Source organism: Alexandromys fortis, unplaced genomic scaffold (genome assembly GCF_014885135.2).
Source record: "Alexandromys fortis isolate MF-2015 unplaced genomic scaffold, M_Fortis_MF-2015_v1.1 scaffold_84, whole genome shotgun sequence".
NCBI classification, from domain to species: domain Eukaryota; kingdom Metazoa; phylum Chordata; class Mammalia; order Rodentia; family Cricetidae; genus Alexandromys; species Alexandromys fortis.
Genome location: NW_026068017.1, coordinates 2907459 through 2934834, shown reverse-complemented (window position 1 = coordinate 2934834; position 27376 = coordinate 2907459). Strand labels below are relative to the sequence as shown.

Sequence of the window (27376 nt, the reverse complement as noted above, 5' to 3'; positions counted from 1 at the left end):
CCGGGAAGAGCAGCCAGTCCTCTTAAGCGCTGAGCCTGTTCTTCAGACCAGTTTGCTTTTTCTTACAGGGAATGTGACTGCTAGTGAATAAACATGCTCTCAACGCATGTGAATGATAGTCACCAAATTTAGTACGTGGACTTACTTTTTAACCCCCCCCCCCCCACACACACACAGACATGGACTTTTCCCAGTCTGTTGTGGAATCTGATGTGGCCTGTGGCCCTTGGTCCTCTGAGATGCTTCAAAGCCTTAATAAGAATTCTGGGTCCCCATAAAACCCTACTATACCCAAGTTTACCAGAAAATTTGCGTAGGAATCAGGTTAATGACCATCCTTTATAAAATCAGGAATGCTTTCAAGATTAGTAAAGCCTTCCAATCCAGTTCTACACATGCCCACAGCCATCATTAACTGATCCATGTCCACTCGAAACGCATCATGTCGACAAGCTGTGTTAGATGGCAACATGAAATATCGCTGTATACTTATCTAAATACCATTTACAATGTGGCTTTCATAAACATATCTGATTAGCTAAAAACCAAGTCAAACAAAAACCAGATATTTTCATCGAGCTTCCAACAACATAACTAAGGGCTAATAAAAATGTCCATGTTGAGTGTGTTTAGGATGCATTTTAAGAATATACTGACTTAGCTGGGTGGTGGTGTCGCATGCCTTTAATCCCAGCATTTGGAAGGCGGAGACAGGCAGATCTCTGTGAGTTTGAGGCCAACCTGGTCTACAAAAGCTAGTTCCAGGACAGGCTCCAAAGCTACAGAGAAACCCTGTCTTGAAAAACCAACCAACCAACCAAACAAACAAACAAAAAAAACTCAACCAAACAAAAAAGAATATACTGACTTGAGGCTGGAGACAGAGCTTGAGGTTAAGAATGCATACTGTTCTTTCAGAGAACCCATGTTTGCTTCCTTCTATCCCTGTCAGGCAACTCTCACCTGTAACTCTGGCTCCCAAAGGCACCCGAACTGATGTGCATACAGTCTATACACACACACACACACACACACACACACAAGTATATATAATTTTACATTATATAAGTTATATAAAAATAACAAAATAAATTTTAGAAAAAAAGAATAAGTTGTCGTTTTGCTCCCCTTTCCCCACCCCTCCACCTTGTGTTGATTTAGGAAGGCAAGCAATCCCTTATAAAGAAAAATAACTTACATCAAGTTATGGACCTTGAGTAAATAAAAGGCAAATGCTAGTCTTTTCTTTGATGCACATTCCAAACAACCCAATGTGGGAGTCTTACAGTCCTAAATGATTACAAGAATCCAAATAGGTTTAGCTGGGTGGTGGTGTCGCACGCCTTTAATCCCAGCACTCAGGAGGCAGAGGCAGGCTGATCTCTGTGTGTTTGAGGCTGGCCTGGTCTACAACAGCTAGTTCCAGGACAGGCTGCAATGCTACAGAGAAACCCTGTCTCGAAAAACCAAAAAGAATCCAAATAGGTCATATAAACAAGTGTGAAACACTTAGTAGGTAAAACACCTCTCTCTGGAAAAAGAAAGAAAAAACTTCATACATTTATTGTGTGTGGAGAGAGTTCAGAGAACTTATGTTAAGTTGCTTCTCTTCTTCTACCACGTAGGGCCTGGGAATTGGACTCAGGTCAGGCTTGGTACTCACTAAGTGCCATTATCTCTGGAGCCATCCCACCAGCCACAACACACACACACATGCTCCCCTTCTCTAGAAGCACCCACTAATCACAGGCAACAGTTACCATGCAAGCCATTCTTTTTTAAGAAAAGCAAAACGAAAATGTTATGGTTTTAAAATATTGGCTCAGTTTTTTTTTTTAATGAAGGCAAAATGTAACATTTTTATAAGGAACTCATTCCTAGTAACCCACTTACTCAGTAGCCTCAATGATAAAATAATCAGAGTTGAAAACTTTAAATATTTATTACATAAACCATGTTGTCCACATGTCCTTCAGTGACAGTCTGAAATCTGCTGTCCCTCCAAACAAGTCTCCTGTAGTTCAGTGGCTTTCATATAAAGAAGCTAACACACTAAGCTTTCATATCAAGAAGCTAACACACTAAGTATTCAAAAGAATATCCTGACCCTTCTTCTAGAAGACGATCCTTCAGACACATTCCATTCTTATCTGAGATGGTGAAGTCTGTACACTTGACTCCCTGTTCTGACTGGGACTATACCAGCTCATGGTCACCTTGGCTTGCATGGCCATCAAACCATTGCCTTGATCATGTTTATCTTTGCTCCATACTGTTTTCAAAACAATCTTAAATTTCAGCAACTAGGTACAAGTTCGCATACATACATATTAATCCTTTCATAATTAAAAATACAAGATAATAGTTTGCTGATAAATGAACAAAGTATTTATTCAGCACCCATGTGCCAAGCACAGTGCTAGGCACTGTGGTCGATACAAAAATTAAGACATAGTCCCTGCCCTTAAGGAGCTTACATTCTCATGAAGGAAACAAAACTAACATGTAGCAGCTAAGAACAGTACAAGACAATGTATGGTTTGGTATAAGAACTTTAGTACAGATTTGAAGCTTCATAGGGATTTAAAGAAGACAACGAAATAGACCTTCGTACTAAGATTTGAGTGTTAGGGTCTTCAAAGACTGAAGAACTTAAATTGAGGTCCCTGCTAGGTGGAAGTGGGAGCAAGCTTCAGAGGAAGACAGATATGCATTTGAGAAGGGCCAAGAATTGACTGCAGACTTCTGAGCAGAGCCGCTTAACCATAAAAGCAAGGTTCAAGAGCTTTGATGAAAACTCAAAACAGTAAGTAGCTTAGTCATCCTGAAGAGAACGAAGGGCAGGATATTGGCTAACCCAACTAGAAGTCACCTGGCAAAGGAAAACAGCCACAAAGTAAAACAGTGGCAGAAGGCATGACAATTCTAGGAAGCATGTACACAACATGCCAATAGCTCCAATGTTTCCTAATTCCAGAGGACCCTAGAGACAGTGCTATGGTTCCATTTCAAGATCCAGGATGTGGACGTTTTGCCTCACACAAGTACAAAAGAAATATAAAAGACAGGAAGACGTAGAAGAATGACAGAAAGAGAAGTGGAAGAAACAAGTAAAAATTCATAGTGAAAAAAACACACCAAAGTATAAAAAATGTATCTCCTAGGGAGATGCAATTGGCATGTCCATTCAGGGAGATGCAACTGGCATGTCCATTCACTTTTAAATGAACATATATCGTGTTTCTATAACAACGGAACAAAACTCCCTATGCTTTAGGCGTGCTTTTCAGTTATTTCTCGTACAATCCAGGAGACATCTCAAACTATATTCATATATGCTTAAGTGGTCACAGAATCCCATAATCCAATCTTACTTTTCTGTTGACTCACATTACAAAAAGGAAGTGTGTTTTGGAAGAACCAGAATCAAGAGGTTTTCTGGGAAAATGAGGACTTTTCCTCGTGCCCAGGTAAGCTCAAGGGATCCTATCAGACTACCCAGGGCCAGGGACACAAATGTGGGACTGGCCAAACTAAGAGGCCAAATGACTGAAACTGGCATTCTCAGGGCACAGTGTGGAGCACAGCATGGCATTTTGCCAATAGGAATTGACCTCCTAAAAACCAGAGACTGCAAGTTTGAGGTCAGTCTGGTCTACAGAGCGAGTTCCAACGACAGCCAGGGCTGTTACACAGAGAAACCCTGCCTCTAAAAACCAAAAAAACCAAACCAAACCAAAAAGCAACCAGAGACTGCTTTAGGCTATGCATCCAAAATGCATTTCCTGCTTTACCCAGCCATTAATATGTACAGGTATTTGCTACTTAAAACGCATTTCCTGTTTTACCCAGTCAGTATGTACAGGTATCTCTACTTAAAATCAACAGCAGGGAAAGAGATTTTAGAATTAAAACTTTACCACAAAAATTCCACTAATTAGCTAAATCCAAAATTAATTCAGGAACAATAAATAAAACCTAAAGAAACTCATTTCTGGCTCAAAAGCAAGCAATAATAATAAAAACAAATTTCTAATGAATAGAAACAATGATTAAACTTAAGAATCCCATGAGGATCATATAATCTAAGACTGTCATTAAACTTAAAAGACTTTTAAACAAAAGAAAAGCAGTCCCGTTAATACATGTTTCATGAAATCCAGGTATTTACTGGCAACATGTAAGATGTACTTATTTCATTCCTTACGTATATTCCACTTAGTCGTTAAAATACTTTCCGCTTTCAAGACAACCTGAAGCTTCACCTTGACTGTCTACTATGGTTTATTTAAGCCTATGTCAACCTCTGAGAAAGATCTTCACCTCAACTGTCTACTCTGGTTTATTTAAGCCCATGTCAACCTCTGAGAAAGATCTTATTCTGGAAAGCAACTCAGCCCAATAGGACAATCCAGTCTGGGGAGCCCTTGCCTATTTGAGGTTTATGAAGACTGTCTGAGATCGTTTTTCTGGGTTCTGATAAATCAGCATGAATGTAAAACAAGATGTACTATCTTTGACAAGCATTCACTGAGCCATCGGTATGGCTGCTCCCAAATATCCTCATTTCTACCTGACTGGGAAGGTGACCCAGGCACTTGGCTCTGCTCTGGAAAGGTTTTGAGCGTTTCTTGAAAGAAATGACAAGAGGAACACATTCCCAATGGCTTCCCATTCATATTCCTGTACTATGACAAAGGGTGGCCTAATCTTGGTGTTTCTTAGTGGAGAAATTCCAGCAACAAGAGATGTCACAGTTGCTTTGTGTTTGCAGCTGACTTTCCTACAGATTCCTCCGGTACAAGAAATCACCCTCCTTTCTCTCTCCTCCTGTGGTCTAACTTGAAGCTTTGTGGTTTTCGGACGGAGAACTATCTTAATGGCAGAAACCAATCTTCCTCCTACTGAGGCTACGACTCTGAACTAGTCCGATGTACATAACAGCTGTTTATTTCCAATCTTGAAATCCAGTCGAAAGGTGTGGAGACACGAGAAACTGCTGTGTTCAGACCTACGCAGGAGAGCTAGAACACATTACCATGATTTAAAAGATCACACGAAAGCTTAGATACAGTGTGAGAGAGATGGAATTCAGTTTTATTTTGTCCTCTCTGAAACTTCCATTTACACCACGGCCTTGTCTATCAAAGAAGAGGAGGAGGAAACGCCCTGTCTCATGCCACAGAGCTCAAGTACCCATGTACTTGTCAGAGGTGGCAGGGTATCTGTTTCTCCAGTTTTTTGGCTCCAAGAGATTATACTTTTAGTACCAGCATAGTGAGGGACCCTGGCAACTGCTGGAAATGTCTTCTGCGTTAGTCAGTGTACCATTCCGTAAAGTGCTTCTGGAGTTAAAAATCTGTCAAGCTGTCAAAAGTGTCCACACTTTTGCAACAAGGGATAAAAGAATCCCAATGGACATTTCACTGAGTCCTTCTCAGATGGGTCTCATAATTGGCACAGCTGCTTTACCCTCCAAGGCGCTGGCCCTCACCCCAGGCGAAGCCTCCTGGCCGCTCTTCAGGTAGTGGGTTGTAATTGGGATCCTCATCTGGTGTATCAAAAATAGTCCTCCTAAAACACACAGAGACCATTCAGTGCCAGAGCCATCTTAGACCGGAAGTACTAGAAAGCAGTTCATTCCTGAGGGCTTCCACAAACAGGTAAGTGCCAACTCTGCCTGCCAGCTAAAGAGACTCCACAATTATCTAACATTTATATTAACTTACCTCCTTTACTAACTTACTACAGAAGCAATAAATGCCGATGAGGTACCTGGAAGAGTCAAATCCACAGGCTCAAAAAGAAGGGTGGTTACTGGGTGATAGAAAAGGGACTTAATCAATGGGCAGTTTTAGGATTACAACATAAAAATTCTAAGGATAGTGGCCATAGCAGTACGACACAAATGCACTTAACACCACTGTACTGCTCACTTAAAAATGGCTAACATGGTGAACTTCATGTTGGGGCGTATCGATTTAGTTATAACTAATGTCAATGTCTATTAATAAGGGAGTAACATAATTATGTTAAATATGAATCACAGAATGTCATGAAGTCACTAAATTCTGTAGGGCACTTATAATGGAAAAGTAATCATAATCGCCCCCCCTCCCCAATTCCCCACTGCAGACAGGGCTTCTCTTTGTATAGCTCTGGATGTCCTGGAACTAGCTCTGCAGACCAGGCTGGTCTTGAACTCCTGGAGAGCCTCCTGCCTCTTCCTCCTAAGTGCTCAGGGATTAAAGGCATGTGCCACTACACCCAGCTAGGAAACTTAATTATTACATATTAGGTTTAAAAATGACATTTTAGCTGGGATGGGTAGGGTGGAGGGGTTACAACATGCCTTTACTCCCAGCAGGGGTGGGCAGATCTCCATGAGGTCAAGGTCTACAAAGTGAGTTGCAGGACATCCAGGGCAACACAGAGAAACCTTCTGTCTCAAAAAACCTAACCAAACAAAAACAAAACAAAACAAAAAGACATTTTAAGGAAGTCTGCAGATGGGGCTGTAGTGATGGCTCAGTAGTTAAGAGCACTTACTGCTTTGGTAGAGGACACAGGTTTGGTTCCCAGCACCCATATCTGAGAGTTTATAACCACCTGTAACTCCAGATCCAGGGGACACATTGTCCCTGGCACCTGAAGGCACATATACACTCGTGTACACATTGCACATAAAATGTAGGCTCACAGCCTCGTAAACACATTTATAAAATAAATCTTTGAAAGAAATTAAAAATATATAGCTATTTCAAAATAAGCATATACAGTTACCCTATCCCAAATACATCTACATACAAATAACACTACATGGACTAAATAGGCAAATAGATTTTGTGCATGTCTATATAAAATCAATAACAATAATAATAATAATGAGGTTATGAATTGGATAGGGAGTAGGGATGGATACACAGGAGTTGAAAGGGCAAGAGGAGGAAGTGGAAAGATGTAGATACAGTAATCATGTAGGAAATTATCAAAACAAAGTATGAAAGATGCAAGACTACCTCTCAAAAGTCAGGCAAGAAATTGCTATATAAAAGTAGAACTATGGAAGATTTTACCTCCTGTGGTGGTTGGGACAGGTAGGGCCCCAAAGATTCATGTATTTGAATGCTTGGCCCATAGGGAGTGGCACTATTAGGCTTTGGAGGAAGAGTGTCACCATGGGGTTATGGGGTTAGGCTGTGGGGGGGTCTCCTATGCTCAAGCTACACCCAAGGTGACAGACCACTTCGTGTTGCCTGTGAGTTGAGATGTAGAACTCTCAGTTTCTTCTCCAGTGCCATGTCTGCCTGCACACCACCATGTCCCGGCACACTGATAATGGAGTAAACCTCTAAAACCTTAAGCCAGCCCCAGTGAAATGTTTTCCTTTATCAGAGTTGCTGTGAGCCAGGTGGCGGTGGCACAGGCCTTTAATCTTAGCACTTGTGAGGCAGAGGCAAGAGTTTGAGGCCAAGCCTGATCTACTGAGTAAGTTCCAGGACAACCAGGGCTGCTACACAGAGAAACCCTGTCTCAAAAAACAAACAAAGAAACAAAAGGAAAAAAAGAGTTGCTGTGCTCATTGTGCCTTTTCACAGCAATAGAAACCCTAATTAAGACACTCACTTCTGGTTTTTTCATTGTTGTTGGTAATTAAAAACTTCCTCTTGATATGGATACTTATGTTACCTAGGCTGACATCAAACTTTGAAATTTTCTGCCTCCGCCTTCAGAGAGGATGGGATGACAGGCATATACTAGCATACCTTACTAGTTCACTCTTCTTCTGCTTATTTACTTTCCTTCTATTTTAAAAAGGTTTATTTTCTTTCGCGTTTTATATATGTGGGTATTTTGCTGGCATGTACATTTGCATACCTAAGGAGGGCACCAGATCCATGGGACTATAGCTATGGATGTTTCTGAGCCACCATGTAGGTTCTGGGAATTGAACTCAGGACCTTTGGAAAAGCAACTCTTAACTCCTGAGCCATCTCTCCAGTCCCTTATTTTCATTTTATGTCTGTCAGTATTTTGCCTGCATGTACATCTATCGTGTGCTTGCAGTGCCTGCAAAGGCCAGAAGATGGCGCTGGATCCCATTGAAGTGGAGTTATTAACAGTTGTTAGCAGCTCTGTGGGTGCTGGTAATTCAACCTGGGTCATCTAAAAGAGCAGTCAGTTAATCACTGAGCATCTTCATTCTTTTTTGTTTAACTATTCTATAACAGAATTTTTATCAAACCTTTTTGCTGAATCAAGATCCTTGTTTGTTTTTTGAGACAGGGTTTCTTTGTGTAGCCCACCACTAACCAGTGAGTACCCCCTTTAAATGTAATTGTTGCCAAGGACACAAAATTCTAGAGCAGAGACAGGTCTTATAAATCAAACTCTAGCTCAAGAAACATCAGAATAATCAGCCTGGTCTACAGAGCTAGTGCCAGGACAGGCTCCAAAGCCACAGAGAAACCCTGTCTCGAAAAACCAAAAAAAAAAAAAAAAACAAAAAAAAAAAACTTCAGAATAAAAACAAAGAGAAGTGCTTCTAATCACACTGCTTGGTGGTGGGAGAGCTAGTCTGGCCTTAGGTCAAAGCTGTTTCTGTGCGATTTCCCTGTGTACCTCCACCACCTGCTCTGCCCGTCAGAACACCATCAGAAATGTCCTCTGAACAGTGTGGCTCATTTCACTGTTCATTCTCTCAACTTGGACAGCAGCTTTCATAAAACCAGCAGGCAAGCCGGGCAGTGGTGGCACACTCCTTTAGTCCCAGCACTCAAGAAGCAGATACAGGCAGCTCTACAATAGCTAGCTAGTTCCAGGACAGCCAGGGCTGTTACACAGAAAAACCCTGTCTTGAAAAACCAAAAATCAAACAAACAAACAAAACCCCAACAACAGCAACAAATATAATAATAAGGAAAAATAGAATGAAATAAAACCAGCAGGCTCCTCTCTGGGACACAGTTTTAGTGATCACTCACGAGCGTAATTACAAAGTCACCACAATGTCAAAAGCCCAGTAAGCACAACCCTGGCCTACTCTGCTTCTGGTCAATCCAAAAGTCCCCCGTTGTGGCCATGTTGCTCAATCTGCAAACACTGATATGAACCACATGCATCAGGAACTAAGGGAGCCCAAAATGAACCACGATCATAATCTGTCTGCATGGAACGTGAAACATGGTGCTAAATACTCACAAAATAGATGGTGTTTTCAGAATTCTTATTCCACCAGGCTGATTGGGAAATATATCTTCCAAGAAAAAATATATGTGCCCAACTGCAATACCTATAATCAACCAGAAATAAAGGACAAAAAGAAAGATCAAAATTTCAATTTTAAGTTCCCTACCAACATACGTCTTACTTAAGATAAATGTAATTATTGAAGATCTATGAACTAATATTATCTTTCAGATTAAACAATCTTGCAATAGCTATATACTTAGACTAAACAGAATAAACATGAAAGACAGTGACAAAATAAAAAAAAGTAGTGAGAAGACGCTTACCCAAAAGGTCCACAATAATCGAGTTCCCCAACAACAAGGAAAACCCCATGAGCACCCACGGCAGAAAGGGGGCCTGGAAGTTTAGAAGCCCAAAGAAGTTCATGCGGACATACGGGTTCCTTCGGCTCCATACGTAGACCAGCATTATTGTGAAGGCCTGGCCTAAAAAAACTAAGCTCACAAACAAACCAAAAAGCTAGCAAATGGAATTAAGGAAAACATCAACATGAAAGCAGGCTAGGGAAGGCTAAGGAAAAGAACTAGAGATTGCTTTTGCACTAAAATCTGATTTAGAAAAGCTAAGTACTGGTGATTTCTAAACTACAAGAGGAAATGCCTGAAATTAATTACCCAAGGTAACCAGGCAAAAACTGGTTTGGGCTAAATCATCCAGATCACAGTTACTACAGACTAAATTGCTTTTGTGATGCTCTGGCCTTTTTGAAAACATGAATCCCTGTGTCAGTAAGTGCATTGAAGATCATTCACCACCGACACCTTCACAGGTGGAACAAAGCTTTGGCACACAGCACCGAGTCTGTAACACACAATAAAACCCCTTTCTTTTTAAAAATATTGTATCAGTTTTGACAGTGACTTTAATACAACATGTCTTACCAACTTAGTGAAAGTGAAGTCACCCACCAACAATGATATAACTGAGATCCTTCAAGATAACCCACCTGGGTTAAAAGTTCTTGCTCAGCGGAGCCTCCTGTCCAACCTCTAGGCTTGGAAACTGGCAAAGAGGGCTGTGAAATAAATGGTAGCACCCTGGTAATTTATCTGCTTGTTCAGAGTAGCAAGTGAATCACGAAAGACAGACGAGAAGATTGAGGAATAGATAGTCTGGTCTTTAAGATTTTCCCGTATTCTATTTGTGAAGGATACAGTCATTAAAAATCCACCAAAAAGGAACATAAATACAAAGTCTGCTGTCCGACCTCGGAAAGAGCCTTCTTCTAGCATTCGACAGTAACGATATCTTAAGTTCAAGTTAAGAAAATATTAAGCACACACATAAGAAGTTAAAATGTAAAAAACCACGGAAACATACTTAGGCTTCATACTACACAGCCAAGCTGCATTTTTCTCTAAGAATGTTCATGTAGCAATCTGGTTCGTAGCAATCTGGTTTCATTTTTTCCCATCAAGCATTTTCGGCAACAATAGAACTAGCACCGTATTTTACAAAGGCTGTCCCTGGCTGGGGAGCTGACTCAAATGCTGCAGGAGCACGCTTCCAGTCGCATTCCACCTCTTCCAATGTAGGGTTTCATCTTTCCCAACTTCAACTACACATGACTTTGCCCCTTCCTTGGTTTGCCAATTCAGAAGAAACCCCTGCCAAGAAGCCTTGTGTGGCAACGACTTCTCCAGGCCAGGTAGGCTAAGCATTTCTATATTCTAGTCCATAAAAACATAATGGAAAACCTTTTATTAGAAACTTATGAGTCTCCTGCGATGAGCTAGAGTGATGGGTGCAGAGGAATGCCGAGCAGCACACCCAATCACCACCTTCCACTACCATGGCTCTTCCTTTCTTTCAACGAGCCTAAATATGTCAAGCCAAGCAGACATTTTGGCACTCACTTTTTTTTTTAAGCCTTGCAGTCATGGTCCCTACTTTCAGAAACACATTGTAAAAACCCTGGGGAAAATTCTGTTGAGTTACCAATGCTCCAGGCTGTGAAATGATACTGTGCCCTGATGCTGACATTAGTTTACAAATATAATACGATAAGTCACAGCCTAAGGACACTAATCTTTAACAGTTGGAACCTCCTGTGTAAACAAGGAGTTACAAAGAGTTTCAAAACACTATGATCTAGTTACAAACTACAGACCCAGAAGTCATAACTAAAATCTTATAAAAAATAAACAAGAGCAACAGTTTCAACTTACAATATATACTAAGCGAACCTAAAGTTTTGATGTTGATTCCACTTAAAAGGATACAGAAAAATCATGTTAAACAAAAAATTGAATCCAACTGGACCAAAAAATAAGAAATTGGTGATTAGCCTCCATATCTGCAAGGGGGTAGGGCAAGAGAAAGACACATTAAGTAAAATACATAACCAGGAAACATTTCTATAGTTAGATTAAAAACGACATTCTACAACTCTGAGGATCCAAAGTCCTGGGTGGGACCCATCCAAATACGACACCCAATATGATTCTGGGTTTGTTTTGTGTGTGATGCTTCTACTTGAAAGACTAGAAGATATTAACTGGACTGTAAAATTTATATGGATGATAGGATAGAAATTCAAAATCACAATTACCTTTTATAAAACAACACAAAAAGCCCACACTATGTGGCTAAGCAAATTATGGAAGCTGTCTAAATAAAAAACTTCAGGGATCTAGTATGGAAAGCTGCTGAGAAAAAATCTAAATTAACCACACATCCTGATGGAAAAATTCCAAGACAGTCAGTCAGGTTCTGGTTTGAAGTCAACTTCCTACAAGAGTTAATGCTCCAAGAGTCAAGTAGAGATAGAAGAGGAGTCTCACCTAGGCAACCGACAATTACTTACGAACTTTACAGAATTACTATCATGTGTGACTTCAGTAATCTTGTGAGATAGACAAGCTAATGTGATCGTCCTCTCGTCACAGATAAGGAAGCTTAAGACTTATGGCTTGTTGAGGGGCATGCAGCTAGTGGAGACTATTGACGGTGAATCTAGAACCTCCTAATTCCAAACTTAATGCAACTGAACCATGCATGGCAGGGTGGTGGTGGCTCAGGCCTTTAATCACAGCCTTTAATCAGCAGAAAAGGCAGATCTCTGTGAGTTCAAGGCCAGCCTGGTATAGGGAGCAAGTTCCAGGACGGCCAGGGCTACACAGAGAAACCCCATACCAAACCAAACCAACAAACAAAAACCCCAAGTAAGGGTGAGAGATGTTCTAGCACAAAAGGTAATATATCTAAAGACACACAAAAGGTAATATATCTAAAGACACACAAAAGGTAATATATCTAAAGACACACAAAAGGTAATATATCTAAAGACACACAAAAGGTAATATATCTAAAGACACACAAAAGGTAATATATCTAAAGTCACACAAAAGGTAATATATCTAAAGGCACACAAAAGCTGCATCTTGAAAGGCAAGCTAAAGTTCAACAGGTACAAAAGGAGTGGAATCCATTTGGTACAGAAACAGCAGGAACAAAGCGGAACTACAGCCACGGAGATCTAGCCTTCACCTAGCGTGTGAATGACTAACCTGGCATGATAACACATTCCTCTTTAGCATTTTAATCACGGGGAAAAAAAGACTTCTTCAAATTGTACTCTAATAAGCCAATGTGCTGTTTTAGAGAATGGTCTTTCAGACTTGTGTTAATATGATCTGACTTCAGGAAGACAGATCAGTGTTAAAACTCTACCAGAACTGTGTATATGAGCCACATATACACCAAGAGGAGTAACAACAGGGAACGGACAAAAGACTATCTTGTGAGATTCCCTGGGCAGCTAGCTTGGTCAGTTTTATTCTCAAATCACATCATCACTATTATCATTGATTGTTGTTACTATTGCTTATGTTTTGAGACAATTCCTTGACATGTAGTTCAAACTGGCCTCGGCTTCCTGACTGCTGGGATTCTGGTCACATTAATTCTTAAACTAGTTGTAGTCAAATACAGAAACTAAAAATAGAAGATGACTTCCAAATTCCCACCCTTAGCAATTTTCTTAAGACAGGGTCTCCCTAGCTAGCCCAAACTAACTCAGAACTCGCCAACCTCCTGCTAATCTGCTTGCGCCTAGCTCCACCCTTGGCAATTCTAATTTGGTATATGATGCATGGCTAGCAAATACCTAGCAGCTCTTAAATGATTTTGGAGCTCATCCAGGCTGCAGAATTCCTTCCTTACATCTCTATAAGACTTAATTATAATCAGAGCTTCCCCTACTGGATTATTTTTTGAGACCGTATCTGACAGGATTTATTATTTACTAAACAATAAAGAAAAAAAAAGATAGTAGAATCTTTAACCACAGTAGCCATAGACCACTTACTTGAAAATGTTTAAAAATTAGTTCAGGATTGAAGTATAACTGAAAAGGTGTGATCAATTCCAACTGCTGAAATGGAAAAAGAGCTTCTTAAATCAGATCAACCATAAAACAAAATTTCAGCATTAACAACAAAGGATCAGTAGCTCTAATAATTACTGTGGTCACTTGGAGTAAATATCTGTCTTGCTTGTGACCGCTGGTATGGGAGTCTTTAGAATTCGCACAACCGTTTTTGCATCCTCAATACACAATGTAAGTTTTATGTTGCAATATTTCAGGATGCTAAACGCAGGCAGATGGGGATATTTCAGAGACAAGACCACAGCATCTTTTACGAATCTGTATGTCGCGTGGTCACCACCTGAAACATCTGGGTGAGACAACTCCGAATTAGAGATCCGAGGGCCCACTACCATTAGGACTAGGGTACAGGTGGCCAATTCTTATATCCACCGGCCGTCTTCTGAAAGATGTTTCCAGACAATTCGAGATTTTTATTCTCAATATATATTGTCTGTGAACCTAGCGGGCCTTGCTCCCACGAGTCACCTGGCCATAGCTAGAGCTGGGGCACATTTCTGGGTGGGCGGCTCCCACAGCTCTACCTCGTTACAGGTCTGGATTTCATCTCACGGAAACCGACCTGTCCCCTCATGGAGGAGCACTTCCTTTTCAGGTCACGGGCTTGGCACCCTTGGGACTATCCCGAACCCTAGAGTCAGCTCCGGATGTCTCCACCCACCCCTGGGACCAAACCCTCTGGGCTTCTCTGCGGCCCAAACCCGTTTTCTGAAAACCCAGTCACAGCTAGCCTGGAAACGGAGAACGGAGCGCCAGAGCTGCTCACCACGGCCGCGGTGGTGAGGACGCAGGCGGTAGTGTAGGCGCGGCTGACCGGCGGGATCTGCAGGTACTCCAGCCGGAGGCTCTGGTACGCCATCTTCCCCACCGCGCCTGCCCCCCTTTTCCCTTCCGCCAGGATGCCAGGCGGCGGGGCGGACTCAAAGCCGGCCTTCGGCCTTGCCACCGTTGTCCAATCAGCGCCGCGCACTCGGCCGGCCACCAATCGCTGGTGCCCCGGGGGCCGCGCATCCACCAATCACGAGTTGCGTCTCCGCGTCGGCCCATCCTCACTTCTCCGCCTACCAACGAAGAGCGAAAGTACCAGATCCTCCCGCCAATCCCCGCCGGCCACAGCTAGCTTTCCCTCCTCGTCCCCGTCCCTTTCCAATCCGAGGGCCTCCTTTTCGGCCCCACGGCCAGCCAATCAGGAGGGCGATCCGTCCCGCCTTTACGTTCGTTTGCCCAGGCGCGATTCAGTCGCTTGTTCGGAGCCGGTGCCTCCGCCTCCCTCCGGTAACTCCGTGTGGTTTGAAGGACGTGGCGGAAAGCCGGCGTGTGGCGGACTCCATCATCCCCGGGATCGCTTCGGTAGGGCCTGTGTGCTGCCTGAGGAGGAGCGGGAAGGAAGGGCGGGACTGGAGGGGAGGCGTTTTAGGGGCGCTGGAGCATCCTGCAGGGTACCCCTGACCCCAGGCCGGCGGGGCCGGGAGCCTTGGAGGTCCCGGCGTGCAACGCGGCCGCGGGGTGGGACGGGAGCTGCCGGAAGCGCCTGCCGCTCTGCCGTTTCTAGGCCTTTTGTGGTGGTCGTGGGCTCCGATCTACTCGTCGAGATCGGATGGGTGCTTCCCTTGTTTAACTTCAGCTGTAGGAACTCTAGCAGACAAGAGGTGGTAGATGAGTTAATAACACTGAAGGAACGCGAAGGAGGTAATGGCTGGTTCTTCAGGGAGGCGTTTTCCAGCTGGTATTCGATGGATCTGTGTTCATTGCGTGCCTACTTGAAGGGGAAAAAAAAAAACCTATAATTCGGTTGTGTTGGGGCAAAGACTATCCTGATCGTGTCAGAAGTATTCGGTAAGTTAAAAGAAGCACTAAAAAATTGTTGGGTGGGGGGAAGTGTGACTGTCAAGCCTAGTAGGAACCAAGTAAAAGGTTGGAGAGAGTGGCATTTAGAAGTAATAAAAGGCTGAACGCAGTGGCACCATTTGACGTGTTTCTGACTTTGTTCCCAATGTAATCTCTTAAATGTATCATTGGTTTATAGATCTGTGCAGTCGGTACTAAAGGATCATGGGCAGTTGTATCAAAACGGTGAACAAATAGAGTGACTTAGAAATAGTTAAAGCAGATGATCACTGATCTTAGACTGTGGAACAGATTCTACTATTACTGTTACTATTCGAATGAAAGTTCTTGGAAGGTATCCTTAGGTGGTGTGAAGGTAGAAAAGTGAATTGTCAGAAAGAATACTCTTTCTTGATATGGACTGTCATTAATCTTATTGTTGTGTCTTGCCACAATGTTTATCCTCAACTACACCCGCACAATTTTGTATTGTAGTGTCATAGACCAAATCAGAGCCTCACATTAATCCATTTCTGTGTCATAGTTTGACTTCTACCTGGTTCCTCGTTACCTTTTTTCATAATTATTTTGTTTATTTACATATTTTACCTGTGTGTGTCTGTTTGTGTCTGTGTGTATGCACCATGTGTGTGCCTGGTTACCACAGTGGCCAGAAGATGGCATTGAATTCCCTCTTACTGGAGTTACAGGTTGTATGAGTCATCATGTGGGTGCTGGGAACTGAACCTGGTAGTGCTCTTAACCACTGAGCCGTTTCTCCATCCCCAACTATCTTGTTTGTTGTTGCTTAAAGATTTTATTTTTTGAAATGTATGTGTATGAGTTTTGCTTCCGTGTGTGTGTGTGTGTGTGTGTGTGTGTGTGTGTGTACCATGTGTGTGTCTGGTCCCCCAAAGAGGTTAGAACTGGACATTCCCTGGAACTGGAGTTACATATGGTTATGAGCCACCATGTGGGTATTGGAAACTGAACCCAGGTCTTCTGCAAGAATAAGTGCTCTTAACCATTGAGCCATCTCTCCAGTCCTGTTCCTCACTATCTTAAAACATTTTTAAAATTAATTTATTTTTATTTTATGTGTTTTGAGTGTTTGCCTGCCTGCATGTATGTATGCTGCATTGTGTGAGTACCTGAGGATGTCAGATCTGGAACTGGAATTATTAGGAGCTAGCTTTTATATGGGTTCTGGGCCCTTTGCAAGAGCAGCAGGTACACTTAATAGCTGAGCCATCTCTGACAGCCCTGCTCCTCATCTTGATGTGTGCTCAAAGCTCTGACAGGTTTCTTGATTATCTGGTTGGTGGGGAAGGATTCTCTTGTTTTACACTGTGTATTGGTTCCCCACCACCACTGTCACAGGATAGATCTAAGGGGATTGGGTTTACTTCTCATGCATAATCATTGAATTTGGTGACACCCTTTTCTTTCTCCATTTTAGAACAGCAACTTCTTAGTAAACTGGGTGGGGATGAATGTGGGTTTAGGGCTGAGAGGGACTATAGATCATAGTTGAAACTTTGGAAGCATTTTTTGTTTGTTTTTGTTTTTCAAGGCAGGGTCTCTGTGTAAATAAGGCTGGCCTTGAACTCACAAGGCCCCTCCCCTCCTGAGTGCTGGGATTAAAGGTGTGGTTCTGGACAGTTTACCTGGGACGTGTTACAGTCATGATCAGTCAAGTAAATGAGTGCAGTAACATGAAGTGATTAGGCTATTACAATGTAAACAGTGTATATGGGACTGAATTTGTAGGGGCTGGAGAGGTAGCTCCATAGTTAAAAGGGCCTGAGTTGGGTTCCCAGCAAGTTGTATTTCCAGCATGCTATCTATAACTCCAGCTCTAGGGAACCAACACCTTCTGGTTTTTGTAGATATCTTCATGTATGTGTACATACACAAAAAGTGAGTTCTAGGCCAGCTGGAGCTACCTGTCTAAAAACAGCACTACAGATCTAAGAGTATAGTCCTGGCGGTCTGCTCCTTGGGAAGCTAAGGTAGAAAAGTTAAAAAAATTTGGGGCCAGCCTAAGTAACATAGTGAGGCCCCATCTCAACAAAACAAAACTCTAATAGGAATATCTGTGAGAAATGTTCAGGAAGTAAAAATTTTCCAGGACAGAGATACTCTACGAACTGACACTACAAAAACAAATTCTATTTATATAGCCATATAGTTATCACCACTGTATTTTAAACTATTACATATTTAAATTTTCAAGATTGATGGCAACCTGTCTTCTCATAAAATAAATTCATATGGTAGGTAGTTGAATTAGCGGTTTTTAGATTACATTAAGTGCCCTTATCTGAGAAAGGAGTCCATAACAAGCAGTTAGTTACTAGGACAAAAATGCCAAGGTTAAGTTCTCAATGCCAAGGTTAGGTTCCATGGTTCCAAGGTTAAGGAAATGGGTTGAGTGTTTTTGGATGCTTACACTGAAAAAGAATGCCTCTCAGATCTTTGAGACTAGTCAGGATAAAGGCTTGGTCATTTAGTTGGATTTTTCTCAGATGGCTAGGGTGGAAGACAATGAGGTAATTAAAATGATTACCACCGGCTGGGTGGTGGTAGCAGTGCACACCTATAATCCCAGCACTTGGGAGGCAGAGGCAGGGGGATCTCAGTGAGTTTGAGTCCAGTCAGGAGAAATCCTGTCTCGAAAAACCAAACCAAACCAAATATAAATAAATAAAGGATAGAATATGGAACCTAAAATGAATGGGTAAAGAAGTTAAGTGGATGGACTGGGAACTGCTTAAGGTATAATGTGACTGACAATTGGACTAGCACAGGGCTTGGTTAAGATGTAGCTCAGTTAGTAGAGTGCTTATCTGGGCCCTGGGTTCTAACCCCATCTCCAAGTAGAAAGTTGGGCTTATTGGTAGAGGCAGAAGGATCAGAAGTTCAAGATCATCCTCAGCTACACGAGACCCTGTCACAAATGAAAGAATATGAGCCAAGCTGTGGGCTGTACAATAAGAGATTGTCTCAAAATGTGGGGGCATAATGAAGCTCAAAAAAACCAGGTCTCAAGAGAATTGAGGTAATCTGTAAATGCTCATGATAACAGAATTGAGAAGGTTGGGCTTGTATCTAAGTCTTAAGCAATAACTGAGGGAATCGAACAATAAAGAGTATAGGAGAGAGGCAAGGGCTCTGTCTTTCTGTGGGACAATTAAGGAACATCAGGTATCAAAGGCGCACAAATGCCTTAGTTTTTAATTTGCTTCCTTTGTTTGCTTGCTTATCAATAACAAGATTTTATTATTTTCCTCTGGTTTGTCCTAATGAAGTTTCTTTTTATATTTGCAGGCTTTCACAGTTGAGGGTAGCAAAATAAAGCAGGATGTCCGTGGATCCGATGGCCTATGAGGCCCAGTTCTTTGGCTTCACACCACAGACTTGCCTGCTGAGGATCTACTTAGCATTTCAAGACCACCTGTTTGAAGTGATGCAGGCTGTTGAACAGGTTATCCTAAAGAAGCTGGAGGACGTCCCAAACTCGGAGATTAGCCCTGTCCAAGTTCGTAAATGCACAGAGAAGTTTCTTTGCTTCATGAAAGGACGTTTTGATAACCTTTTTGGCAAAATGGAGCAGCTGATTTTGCAGGCTGTTTTGTGGATTCCCCCAAACATCCTGCTTCCTGAAGATAAGTGTCAGGAGACACATCCTTTTAGTGAAGAAAAATTCCAGCTTCTCAGAAAGGAAATCGAAGAGTTACAAGAGAAGTATAAGGTTGAATTATGCACTGAGCAGGCCCTTCTTGCAGAATTAGAGGAGCAAAAAATTGTTAAAGCCAGACTCAGAGAGACGTTGACTTTCTTTGATGAGCTTGAAAACATTGGCAGAGATCACGGAACTAGTAACTTTAGGGAGAGTTTGGTGTCCTTGGTCCAGAACTGTAGAAAATTCCAGAACATTAGAGACAAGGTCGAAAAACAAAGCAAAAGACTGGAAACACGATAATTTCTCAGTAGTGAAAAGAGAGAACACGTAAATGAACAGCTTATCTTTGATTACTCTTCTGTTTAAGGTCTCTTTCCCAGGTTCCTCAAAGCAGATTGGCAGATCTTTTGGAACTGCAGGATCCAATTCGGACAGTTTTGTTCATCTGCTTTCTCCCTTCTGGAATTTGGGTTGACCACCCTTGTATCCGATAACGCCTTTAGTTCTTCTCTTGGGGTTGTACCCATTCAACTTTAGGGGTACTCTAGTATGATTTCAGGAGGGAGTGGAATCCTGTGTAAATCAGGCCTGTATATTCATTCATTGAATGTTGGAGCGCAATCATGAGCTACACCAGGGACTAATAAAGCAGAAAAGCTGGACTGGGGGCATAGCTCAGTGGTAGAGTATGCTCAGCATGTGGTGTCTCGGGGTTTAACATGCCACACAGGAGAGAAGCAAAAGGAGGAGGGGGAAGAACAAAGGGAAACAGGGCAGCAGAGAAAGACTGGCGGGGCTGGTGATGACTCAGTGGGTAAAAGTACTTGTTCAAGCCTGGTGACTGGAGTTGGATCCCCAGAACCCATGTAGAGGTAGAAAGACTTGACTCCACAAAATTGTACTCTGATTTCCAAGGGTACACTGTTGCATGTGGAACCCCCCATACCCCACATTGTGTGTGCACACACACATATAATATACAGACATAATAATAATTTTTTAAGACATGAACAAGACCTCTGTGTATGTTTGAGTGTGTGCATTAAAAAACTGAATCCTAGCTGGTTGTCGTGCACATTGTTGATCCCAGCACTTGGGGGGCAGAAGCAGGTGTATCTTTTGGGAGTTCAGCCTGGCCTGTAGAAAGATTACAGAACAGCTAGGGCTACATAGACTGGTCTCAAACAAAACAATAAAACCAGATCTGATTTGTGACACTTAATATTGGTGAAGTAGACTTTATTGGGGACTCTTGGATTAGATGTAGGGACCATTGCATTGAGGGAGAGGTTAGATTCTGAGTATAACAAGGAAAAGATGGGGATGCGCAGCTCAGGGACGGAATGAACTTGTAGGGACAAAAGGTTATCACTGGATGGAAAATTACTAAAGGGATGAGTGTTAGGGTTTGAATGTGGCCCACGAAATTCATGTGTTAAAGCTCTGACTTCCTATGACACAATGTTGAAGTTGAATGTTTATACTTTGATTAATGCCTGGAGTTGGGGGGTTTTTAGGGACTAGGTTTCCAATAAAAACATGAGTTCAGGCCACTCGTTCTGGTGTGATCTCACCCTATAATGCTTCCACCATGGGAAGAGACAGCAAGAAGGCATTTTTCTTAATTTTGACTTTGTAATCTATACCTGTAATAAATAAATACTTTTCTTGAAATATTTACATGCTACCTTGCAGCTTAATATGTAGGAAGAGATTCTTTTTTTTCTCTTTTTTTCCCTTATTTTTTTACCTCCTCACACTTCCTTCCCACTCCCCCAGACACCCTCCTCCCTCCAGTTGTAAGAGAGGGCAAGGTACCCTGCCCTGTGGGAAGTTCAAGGCCCTCCCCCCTACGTCCAGACTTAGGAAGATATGCATCCAAATAGAATAGGATCCCCAAAAGCCAGTACATGCAGTAGAGACAATCCCAGTGCCATTATCAATGGCTTCTCTGTCAGCCCCCATTGTCAGCTACATTCAGAATTGAATACAAAGAGACTGAGAATGGTTTTTATTCCATCAGACATAGCACATAGACATTTCCATAGAGCATAGCAGTGCAGGAGTGCTGCATTTGGACAGCTGGCATTCGCGAGTAAACGAAGATAGGCAAATAACCTGCAAAGGGGGGTTCTGAGAAAACAGGTGCAGCAGGAACTCATGTTCTCGACAGTCCCAAGCCCAGCCCCTTCATCTTGGTGCCTTAGATTCAGTCGCCTGAGAATTCTCTAGCATAGTCCTCCCATGGACCCCAACAAAGAAAGGCCCTCGGTCTCATGGCAACGGAATCCACGATTCTAGTCCTCCGTCCCTGAAGGTTTGTGGTCTCCTATTCCACACAGTTCAAACACCTGCCTTGAGCGGTGGCTTTCTGACGTTCAGCTCGGCTTACTACAGGCCTTGGGTCCTCCTGGTAGCCGCAAAACCTAAAGCAGGGAGGAAAATGCCCAGCCCACGTCAGCTCCAACTCCGGAGGGAGGGCGCAGAATCATACCTTGACAAACACTACTCACCTCCAGCTTCCAGCCATACCCGCTGATCTCCCAGGTCCGCCAGGCGCGCAGAGTTGTGACTGAAACAGCTCGTAGACGCAGCTGGCTCATTTTGAGCTACGCAACAACATGGCTCCAGCACTACAGCCAGGGCACCCACTCTCCTCTCGGTACTCTGGGAGACCGCGGGCTCCGGTCTGGTTCATCCTTTAAGCACAGAAGGCTGGACTCATTCTGCGCTCTACAAACACAGAAACACTGGGCCCTCACATTACAAAGTGGTAGGCTACAGAGACATCATCTTAATTACAAATGGGGTTCAATTCAATCTAGGGTCCTAAAGGGTAAGAGACTAATTGCACTCCATGCGTGGGCGCAAGCAGCACCGCTAATTCATTGCCGGCAGCGACTTTGGACAGTTAGACAAAGCAACAACAAAGAAAAACAGCAAATGCTAAATGAAAGGGGCTCAGCGCATCTCCAGAACAAAAGGCTGCGTTTCTCTTTCCCCTACCCCAACCTTCCCCACCCCCACCCCGAATCTGCGCCCTTTCCGTCCGACCCTGGCCGCTTAGGCAAGCTGCAAATGGATATAGGTGAAAATGCAGGAAGTAATGGAGAAGGCGATGGCCGCGTAGATGAAGATGGAGAGGTGCGGGAAGTGGTCGAGATAGCAGCCCTCGTCCTCCAGAGGCTCCTCCACCAAAGGATCCTCTTCCTTGGGCTTGGGCTCGGGCTCCGGGCGCGCGGCGGCCTTTCGGGATTGCCCAGCGCGGTTCCCTGAAGCTCTCCCGCCAGCGCGCCGACCAGATTTCCTGCCAGCCCAGTACGCCGACTTGGGTGCACGGGCCGTGTGGCTTTCCTCCGGGGGCGGTTTATCGAACAGGCCCTCGGACTCAGGGTCAGAGGCGAAATACATCTGCTCTGGATCCCACGACTTGCGCACAAAGGGACCTTTAGCCATTGGCGCAGACCACAGCCAGGCAGGTGCTGAGACTCAGAGGCGAAGTCCCTACAGGGTCGCAGTGCAGTGGGTGGTGGCCGGGACTGCAGCAGTATTTCTACACCCAGTGTGGGTGGGGGTAGCGGGGGCGGAGCCAGCAGAACAGGGGGCCTCTGCGGGGTCCGGGGCCTCTCTGTGTCCAGACGCCACTTTCTCCGGCTCCTCCTTTCCGCCCACAGCCTGTTGCAGAGGTTGGCCAGCCAGCTTTTAGCACCTCTCTAGTCTTGGCTCAGCGAGGTCTGTTTCCATAGCAATGAGACTGGAGTGCTGGGGAGGAGGCTAGAGGCGCTTGTTGGGATCTCCGAGCTAGTAAGGTAAGGGGGGGTCTTGGCACTCTGGAAGATGAAATGCAGGAGTCAAACATCCAAGCTGTGTCCGGAGCTTCCCCAGGGTTTTATTTTTCCTTTTCAAAGACATGAATAATGTAAGGTCTTAAAAACTGATAGACAAACACGTTCAATGAGGTTATGCACAAATGCGCAGTTTTATAACCAAAGGACATGGCGTTGCTGCTTGAGAGGCAGATACGTGAAAATCAGCGGAGAAAGGCCAACACGCAGACTAAGTGGTGGCCACTTATCCGATTCCTCTATGTATGCTCTTTCCATGTCTACCTCTTTCTCTTCCTCCCAGGCTGAACTTCTGATCCCCAGGTGGGAGAGAGAGAGAGAGAGAGAGAGAGAGAGAGAGAGAGAGAGAGAGAGAGAGAGAGAGAGAGAGAGAGAGAGAGAGAGAGAGAGAGAGAGAGAGAGAGAAAACTGACGTAATCTTGTAGCAAAAAAAATGGTCAATTTATCTGTGTATGCACACAAGAGACTGAGGCAAAAAAGGTCGAAAGTTCCAGCCCAGCCTGCATGTATATGAAGGCTTTGACTCAAAAGACAAAAACAAACAAAATAATCTAACGTAAACAATATCATAATAAAATTTCCACAAACTGAGGGTCCTGAAGTAACACAGTCAAAGACTCACGCTTCCCTCCCTCTCCTCTCACTGATGTCTACATGCTATTTTCACATTCTTCATCTACTTCCAGCCTTTGGGGCATTTTACCTGTGATTGGGAACAGATCCTCTCAGGGAGTCAGTAAGGTGACTCAGTAAGTAAAGGCACTTGCCACCAAGCCCAGCGACCTGAATTTGATCCCCAAGATTCACGTAATAGGAGAGAACTGACCCGTGCAAATTGTCCTCTGAACTCCACATGTATGCTGTAACGCACACACTCATACACACAGACACACTAAATGTACCTGCTCACACTATTTTTTTTTTAAGTGTTGAAAAAAGCCCTTTCAGAGATTTTCATGATCTAGGCCCATTTCTTACCTCTCTTCCCAGTCAGACTTTTTGACAACTTCAGTACCTAGTGGGTACCACTGACTCTTGGTTATCTCTGTTGTGCCTGAGGGACCAAGGCTGGTTGTCAGTCCCCTTGTGGAATTTGGGGAGAGCAATCACATTATTCCCTTGGGACTTCATTGTGTTGGAGGAATCCACTTGGCAAGCCTATCAGTAGCAACAGATCCAACTCCTACCAGACAACTCATTCTAGTTCATCCAACAGAAACCAGGATTAGGGTGGTTGAGATAATGTGACCAGAGTCCTGTCTCTCACTCAAGGCATTCAGGACGCCTTGCAGCAGTAGCAGACACCACCAGGTAGTGGTAGCACCCTTACACTTGCTGAATAATAGGGAGAATGAATGGCAGGCAGAGGCAGCAAGAGGCTACATTCTCAGAGTCTAGCAGCTGCAGATAAGAGCATCTCCTTGGCTAGGCCAAAGAGAACATCGGACCCTCAGCCATGCTCTTGGGAAGGAGATGGGTAGAGGAACTTTAGAAAATGGTCTGACAGTTTCATAAGAAGTTAAACATAAGCCGGGCGGTGGTGGCACACGCCTTTAATCCCAGCACTTGGTAGGCAGAGGCAGGCAGATCTCTGTGAGTTCGAGTCCAGCCTGGTCTACAAGAGCTAGTTCCAGGACAGGCTCCAAAACCACAGAGAAACCCTGTCTCGAAAAACCATAAAAAAAAAAAAAAAAAAAGAAGAAGTTAAACATATACTTAAGATGTAACTCAGGGGACTGGAGAGATGGCTTAGCAGTTAAGAGCGAGGACCCGCATTCTATCCCAGCACCACATGGTGGCCTACAACTGTCTGTAACTCCAGTTCCAGGGTATCCAACAATCTTCTTTTGACCTCCTTGGGCACCCCAGGCATGCACACAGTACTCAGACATACTTGCAGGAAAAACACCCATATGCAAAATTTGTTTTTAAAAAATTAAAAAAAAAATTGGACCCAAATCTTATCCCCAGCATGTAGCACCTCACCTGCTGGTGACTTCTCCTTCTCTCTGCCCCCATTCCCAGGGAATCACTCAGGTCTTTTACAGCCTTCCTCCATGATGCATCCCTTTGTCTCTCAGCTGCCCAATCCAGGAGACACTCCCCAGGAAAACAGACTGGCCACTCTGGTCAAGGAACCATATGCCTTGCTCAGCCATCATTAAAGAAGCTTCCTCCTTCAGTAGAGGGGAACAAATACAGAGACCCAGAGCCAGACAATGTGCAGAGAGTGAGAGACCTCAGAACACTGTTTTATCTTCAGCACAGTGGCTGTGCCCTAATCTACTGCTATTTCAGCCGGCAATTGGTACTCTGCAGTTACCAGCCTGCTTCTCTGGCAGCAGCCTGGTTGCTCACCACAGCCTGGTGAGAATTCTGTTCCCGCAGGAACTGGCTCTGTCAGTGCTAAGGGTAGCTTTAACTAAATTTCTATCATTCTATTTATAAATAGGACTAGAAATTCAAAGACTGGTGTGAAAACCTGAGAGCTCAGAGAGGCTGAGTGGCAAGAAGTCAACCTTCTCTCCTTGCTGGCATCTTCAAACATCAGCTTCCTTTCCACCAAACCAGAAAAACCTGCGCCACTTCGAATCCATCCCTACTATCATCTCTTGTTCTCTCCCGGATGCCCTCTGATTATTTTCTGTCAACTAATTGTTAGCTCAGTCTTCTGACCCAAGGTTAATTTTATCTAATTAATGTAAATGCAGACTTGGGGTTCTTAGTGTGATCGAATATCCCCCAACATCACACTCCAGCTTTAAAGGGATATCCCTGTTAATCCCTCCCCTCAGGGCTCAAGGAACCCTGCAGAAGAGTAGATGGAAAGATTGCAGGGGTCAGAGACTGTGGAGGATGCCAAGAAACCAAGGTCCTCCAAACACAATGGTACCAGCACTTATATGAACTCACAAAGACTGTGGCCGCATGCACAGGCCTGTCTGGGATCTGTGCCAGATGGGGTTTCAGCATTGGGAGAAGAAGTGGACACAAACTCCCATCCCTAACCCAGAAGCTATCTACAATTGATAATCACTCACAAATAAAAATCAGTTTTCTCCTATGGAGTTTCACCGGGGAAACAAACTGCACTTAAGGGCAGACTCCGGGCCCAGCAGTAGAGGGTCAACAGAAAATGAACTCAATAGCATCTTTAGAGGTTCTTTGTTTCATAATGTCTCATCAGAGCTTTTTTTCTTCTTCTCCTTTTCCTTTACAGATTCTTTGTGTATATATTATGGCTTTCAGATTTGTGCTTTAATGATTTCTGTGTCTATGACCGTGTCTGTCATATTCTGTTTTGTTTATGTTTAATTTAATTTTATTATTATTATTTAGGTGTATGTTGTTTTCTAACAAGAGATAGGAAAGTGTGGATTCAGATGGGAGGGGAGGTGGGGAAGATATCAGAGGAGTTGGGATAGGGAAACCATATTAGAATATATTGTATGAAAAAAAATTATTTTTAATGAGAGAAAAATAGAAATAAAAAAGATAGGACCCAGTAATTCCACGCCTAGCTTCTACCTAAGAGAAATGATAACTCTACATGGAGATTGGTTTAAAAACACCTATAGCAGCGTTATTGGTGGTAGTCAGAATTGAGAATAACTCAAATGTCCATCAAATGTTGAATGGATAAGGTTCATCTGTACAACTAGAGTTCTACTCGGCAATGCAAAGCTACTGGTCCCTAGTTAACTGGGATGGGTCTAAAAAGCATGCTAAGTGATGAAGAAAAGCCAGGTAAAAGGAAACATAAGAGACAGAATAGATCTAAAATGTATAGAAAAGACAAATTTATAGAGATACAAAAGAGATTTATTGCTTGAGGCTAAGGGGGGAAATAAAAATGTTAGCTATAAACAGCCATGCCTCTGCCTGCTTCTAAAAAACAGAGCCCAGCCAAGAAAATGCCACTACCAAACCATACTTAACTCTGTTCTTTTGTGCCCAGGATTCCCTTTCAAGCCCTCCCGGGTTCTACATGGGTTTTAGCTAGCCACGTTGGCACCAATTTGTAGCAGAAGGCTACTAGTTAGTTCCTGGCTGCTTAGCCCCAAAATAATCACACAAAAACTATATAATTGGGGGCTGGAGAGATGGCTCAGAGGTTGAGAGCATTACCTGCTCTTCCAAAGGTCCAGAGTTCAATTCCCAGCAACCACATGGTGGCTCACAACCATCTGTAATGGGGTCTGGTGCCCTCTTCTGGCCTGTAGGCATATACACAGACAGAATATTGTATACATAATAAATAAATATAAAAAAACTATATAATTAAATCACTGTATAGCTTTGGTTGAGAAACAGTAACAAACTGAACAAGGGAGAGACTTTATATAGGATTTCTATGGGTTGGGAAGCAGAGCTTTC

The 27376-nt window shown here is 43.4% G+C and overlaps 3 protein-coding genes across 6 annotated transcripts; 1 reads left to right on the top strand and 2 right to left on the bottom strand.

The window, feature by feature from the left end:
- Positions 1–5069: 5069 nt before the first annotated feature.
- Derl2 (derlin 2) lies at positions 5070–14555 on the bottom strand. Of its 3 annotated transcripts, none has more exons than XM_050162601.1 (7): positions 14409–14554; positions 13562–13627; positions 11475–11548; positions 10407–10500; positions 9516–9711; positions 9202–9292; positions 5070–5574 (listed from the first exon to the last, which is right to left on the bottom strand). In XM_050162601.1, exons 1-7 carry the CDS (start codon positions 14499–14501, stop codon positions 5469–5471), a joined length of 720 nt encoding a protein of 239 aa, XP_050018558.1. In that variant the 5' UTR covers positions 14502–14554; the 3' UTR covers positions 5070–5468. The 3 variants fall into 3 exon arrangements, with proteins under 3 accessions (XP_050018558.1, XP_050018559.1, XP_050018560.1); XM_050162602.1 differs by having other exon boundaries at positions 13562–13624; positions 14409–14550; XM_050162603.1 differs by lacking the exons at positions 5070–5574; positions 9516–9711; positions 10407–10500; positions 11475–11548 and having other exon boundaries at positions 9227–9292; positions 14409–14555.
- A 272-nt stretch (positions 14556–14827) lies between these two features.
- Mis12 (MIS12 kinetochore complex component) lies at positions 14828–20832 on the top strand. Of its 2 annotated transcripts, none has more exons than XM_050162607.1 (2): positions 14828–14992; positions 18800–20832. In XM_050162607.1, exon 2 carries the CDS (start codon positions 18834–18836, stop codon positions 19452–19454), a length of 621 nt encoding a protein of 206 aa, XP_050018564.1. In that variant the 5' UTR covers positions 14828–14992; positions 18800–18833; the 3' UTR covers positions 19455–20832. The 2 variants fall into 2 exon arrangements, with proteins under 2 accessions (XP_050018564.1, XP_050018565.1); XM_050162608.1 differs by lacking the exon at positions 14828–14992 and adding an exon at positions 15069–15478.
- A 318-nt stretch (positions 20833–21150) lies between these two features.
- Positions 21151–22832, bottom strand: LOC126514087 (uncharacterized). The gene is made up of 2 exons (XM_050162796.1): positions 21668–22832; positions 21151–21580 (listed from the first exon to the last, which is right to left on the bottom strand). Exon 1 carries the CDS (start codon positions 22608–22610, stop codon positions 22218–22220), a length of 393 nt encoding a protein of 130 aa, XP_050018753.1. The 5' UTR covers positions 22611–22832; the 3' UTR covers positions 21151–21580; positions 21668–22217.
- Positions 22833–27376: the final 4544 nt, after the last annotated feature.

Excerpts from the sequence above, each read along its gene's own strand:
- Derl2 (XM_050162601.1), bottom strand. The coding sequence starts at position 14,501 with ATGGCGTACCAGAGCCTCCGGCTGGAGTACCTGCAGATCCCGCCGGTC. Across the intron at positions 9,712-10,406 it reads TTGGTGGATTTTTAATGACT|CTTTTTGGTTTGTTTGTGAG; the intron begins GTATCCTTCACA and ends TCCATTTGCTAG. Across the intron at positions 9,293-9,515 it reads GATTATTGTGGACCTTTTGG|GTATTGCAGTTGGGCACATA; the intron begins GTAAGCGTCTTC and ends GGTTGATTATAG.
- Mis12 (XM_050162607.1), top strand. The coding sequence starts at position 18,834 with ATGTCCGTGGATCCGATGGCCTATGAGGCCCAGTTCTTTGGCTTCACA.
- LOC126514087 (XM_050162796.1), bottom strand. The coding sequence starts at position 22,610 with ATGGCTAAAGGTCCCTTTGTGCGCAAGTCGTGGGATCCAGAGCAGATG.